Source organism: Lampris incognitus, chromosome 16 (genome assembly GCF_029633865.1).
Source record: "Lampris incognitus isolate fLamInc1 chromosome 16, fLamInc1.hap2, whole genome shotgun sequence".
Classification (NCBI taxonomy): Eukaryota; Metazoa; Chordata; class Actinopteri; order Lampriformes; family Lampridae; genus Lampris; species Lampris incognitus.
The window spans coordinates 28,698,125-28,702,176 of NC_079226.1; the positions used below are offsets into that span (position 1 = coordinate 28,698,125).

Consider the following 4,052-nt stretch of genomic DNA (forward strand, 5'->3'; position numbering starts at 1 on the left):
TCAATCAACCTCAATCATCACCTCGCGCCCAACAATGACCCTTAACCCCTGACCCCTGATCCCTAAACTCCAGCCACCTGAAAGATAGCATCACTGACCCACGGAAGAAAGAATAGAGCATCGGTCTCGTGGTTATGAAGAGAGTATAACGTGCTCTTTGAGGTAATGAAGGAGGTTGATATTTTCAGCACCGGGGAAATAATTAACAGGAATCAAACGATGGTATGGGGAAAACCCCAACACATACCAGGTCAAAGTCAAAGCCAAATTGCGTCTGTGCTGTTTTATGGCAGTGATCACATATCAAAGCTTTCCTCCACCTGGATGTGTTCCTCTGATGGTGAAGGGGTTTTCTCATATAATGATACAGCACAGAGGAAATCAAAAGAGCAGAGAGAAGATAAAATGTAGTCCAACTTGTGTTTTTGAACATGAAAGAGTGTGTGTGTGTGTGTGTGTGTGTGTGTGTGTGTGTGTGTGTGTGTGTGTGTGTGTGTGTGCGTGCGTGCGTGCGTGCGTGCGTGCGTGCGTGCGTGTGTGTGTGTGTGTGTGTGTGTGTGTGTGTGTGTGTGTGTGTGAAATGAGCAATTAAGGCATTTTTTTCCAGTTGGCTGATGGAAACCCATGCCATTTGATTGAGGCATTGCCCTGCAGACGATGTCCACCCAATGAGTGACGCTCACGCTCCACCAGTCACCCAGACCCCATCATATGACTGGTGTCTGCATGCACGCACAGCATTTACCAGCCAATCTACTGCACTTATCAGCTCTGTTACATGCACGTGCATGCAATCTTGCACACACAAACCCACACACACACACATGACAGATGCACATCACCACACATATTCACCCGTTCAGACACCCACTGAGTCATCAAGGCATGATCTACTGCAGCGTCTAACGTTACCTTTATGAATTTCATGCAGACACAATCAATGTGAACCATCCATCTCAGTTGGAAAGACGAGGACAAGAGCTTTCTTAGCAGACAGGTATGACTAAAGACAGGCGAAAAGACGCTTCAGAAAGGAAGAGAGATGGAAAATGAAAAAGGAAGAAGACAGAGAAGCCAACGATGAAGAGGAGAAGGTTGATGAGTGATGGAGAGAGATGCCACAGGAACCACAGCAACGGTGACACGTCTCTCTGCCAGCCTGGCCGTCATCCTCTAAGATGAGGAGTGGAGCGGAGTGTGAAAACAGGGTATAAGGGGAACAGATAGAGCAGAGTTGATGAGGGAGAGAAAGGAGAGAGAGAGAGAAAGAGAGAGAAATGACAATGAATAAATGATGATAGTAACAGCTGAGCAGACATCAGCTAATGGATGAGGGGCTAAAGCGATAGGAAAAAGGGGGAGGGTGTGGGCTAGGGAGAATCTCTAGGGACTAAAGGTGCATGTGTGTGTGTGTGTGTGTGTGTGTGTGTGTGTGTGTGTGTGTGTGTGTGCATCTGTCCCAGTGATTTAACCCCTTCACTAAGTGCTGTGGCTACCTCGTTAACCACATCTGCAAAGCCCATAAAAAAAGCACCACTGAGTACACTGACACATGTTCGAGACACACAACAATGCTGTTGTGCGGAGATATTCACCCGAGTCCCGCCGCTGTTGTGAAGGCCTCCCTTCATCTCTCTCATACACTGTGTTCTTCATGTCCCCCTTCCTGTTTTACGGACACTTTTGGTACCTCAGCATCTCTCAAAAAAACTAATGAGAGGGATGCTGAATTGCTTGACATTTTCAGCGATTGCAATTTTACATCAGTGTACGGCTAGTCCTCCAATGTGACCCTCACCTTATCCTCCAACCCCACGTTCCCCACCCCCAAATGTCAGCCTTACTCAGTGTACTTTAATACAGGACTTCATTGGCAGGCGTGATGGTGAATATGGCTGATGGTGTCAAGGTGACGGGACAGCCAATCAGGTGAGGAGGAGGAGGAGGAGGAGGTGGTGCTCCTCCATGGAGGGGTTCTTGTAAGTCTCCCAGGCCATAATGGATTCTTGTTGGTTTCTCCTGCAGCAAATGATATATTTGAGGCAAATTTCCCACCTGCAGTGCGCCATAGAAGCATAAACTAACAAGGTGTGTCAAATGACGAGTGTCAATTTTCGCTTTCTCCAGGTGTGGGCTGCACAGTAGGCAACTAGGACACATACCCACATCCGGCTTCCCACCCGCAGACAAGGCCAATTGTGTCTGTAGGGACGCCCGACCAAGCCGGGGGCAAGACAGGGATTTGAACCAGCGACTCCCGTGTTGATAGGCAACGGAATAGAATGCCATACCACCCAGATGCCCATGCCCAGTTATTCTTATTGATTTTAGTGATTGGAGGTAGTATGGTAATAGAGTGGTGTAAGAGGGTGGAGGCTGGGGTGGAGCCCGAGCCAAAATCATAAGATATAGGATGATGATTAGGCATATATGGGTGTATGGGGGTCCCGGAGGCTGACCAGGAGTCTGTCCATTTGTTGCCAGGGGCTGTACCAGTCTTCAAAGTAACCATAGCCTTGTTGTGCTTGATCTTTGTGTTATTTTTGCTCTTTTCCAATGGTGCGCTCTGATTCATCCTGTTGAGCCTTCGTCTGGCCTGTGGCAGGGCTGTGGCAGGGCCGTGGCAGGGCCGTGGTAAGGCCGTGGCAGGGCCGTGGCAGGCCCGTGGCAGAGCCGGGGCAGGCCCGTGGCAGGGCTGTGGCACGGCCATGATAGGGCCGTGGCAGGGCCGTGGCAGGGCCGTGGCAGTGCCGTGGCAGGGCTGTGGGCCTGAACCGCATCAGTGAGTCTCCATTAAAGGTGAAAATGTAATCATGACGGGGATGCTTTCAACAGATTATGGTGGTTGGCAGGAAACTATCAGCTTGTGTGTGTGTGTGTGTGTGTGTGTGTGTGTGTGTGTGTGTGTGTGTGTGTGTGTGTGTGTGTGTGTGTGTGTGTGTGTGTGTCACCTGGCCCATATGAGTCACATCTGTCAGTGAGAGGGATTAAAGTTGAAATTCCCCGCTCACTAAAGTTACTGATAGACGCTGAAGCCTTCATCCCAACTCTAACCAATTGATTCTAAAATGGCGTCTTTTCAATACAAGCGCTGACAAGACGTCTTCATCTTCATCATCAAAACATTTCCATACGAGAGTGCAGAGACTCACACACGGCCATGTGTTGGGGGAGGCCATGCGATCATATCTTTCACACAGATGAAGTGGATCTAGTTTACGTTTCCAGTGGGATATGCTTAAAGGGCATTCCTTTTTAATTTTTTTGTGGTACTTGGGTGTTTTCCTGGAATATTTCAGGCAGCAAGGATAACGTTTCTTTCAACTCCTGAATCAGATAAAAAAAAAAATTGCATGAACGATTTATCCGACCTAAACCAGATGAGGGCATGCTTTTAGATTAGACCACAACAAATGAGGATAAAGACAGCAGAGAGGAGCAGCTGTTAAGGTTATCAATGTGTGTGTGTGTGTGTGTGTGTGTGTGTGTGTGTGTGTGTGTGTGTGTGTGTGTGTGTGTGTGTGTGTGTGTGTGTGTGTGTGTGGAGTGCAAATCCTCTTGGAGAGGTTGTTTTAAACATTCTGCTAATTATCACGTTCACATTCTCTCCCATCTTGGTTTACACTACAGTCACACACCCCACCCCCAGCAACACCCTGGCAACAATACTCCCCAGCAACACTATAGAAACGGCGCCATGGAAACAGCCTCTCTGTTCTCAGCATCCACAGACAGCTGGGAGATGGAGTCCAGGAGAAGAGGATTGTGGGATATTGTGTCCCAAATGGCTGGTGAGAAATGGCCTATGATTCATTTCACATATCCTCAAGCCTCGTTTTTGTTGATTTTTTTTCCCCATGGACTTACTTCTTCATCAGACTTTTAGAAGACTGTTTTTGTTCTATGAGAGAAATCTGGGAAGCGTCTATTTGTATCCCAGCATGCCAAAGTGGGACTGGGAAATCATGGAGACTATATGCTCTTGGGAAAAGAAGGCGGCATTCTCTGAAGTGGAGAATTCTGGGTGATGCTGTTTCATTCACAGCCACTGT

At 48.1% G+C, this 4,052-nt stretch overlaps 1 protein-coding gene across 1 annotated transcript in view; it reads right to left on the minus strand.

Moving 5' to 3' along the window:
• Window positions 1-2,710, minus strand: part of myo10l1 (myosin X, like 1) — a 61,048-nt gene extending 58,338 nt beyond the window's left edge. Inside the window, exon 1 of the mRNA XM_056295407.1 lies at window positions 2,510-2,710. Within this exon, the coding sequence (XP_056151382.1) occupies window positions 2,510-2,710 (201 nt within the window). The remainder of the gene's footprint in view (window positions 1-2,509) is intronic.
• Window positions 2,711-4,052: the final 1,342 nt, after the last annotated feature.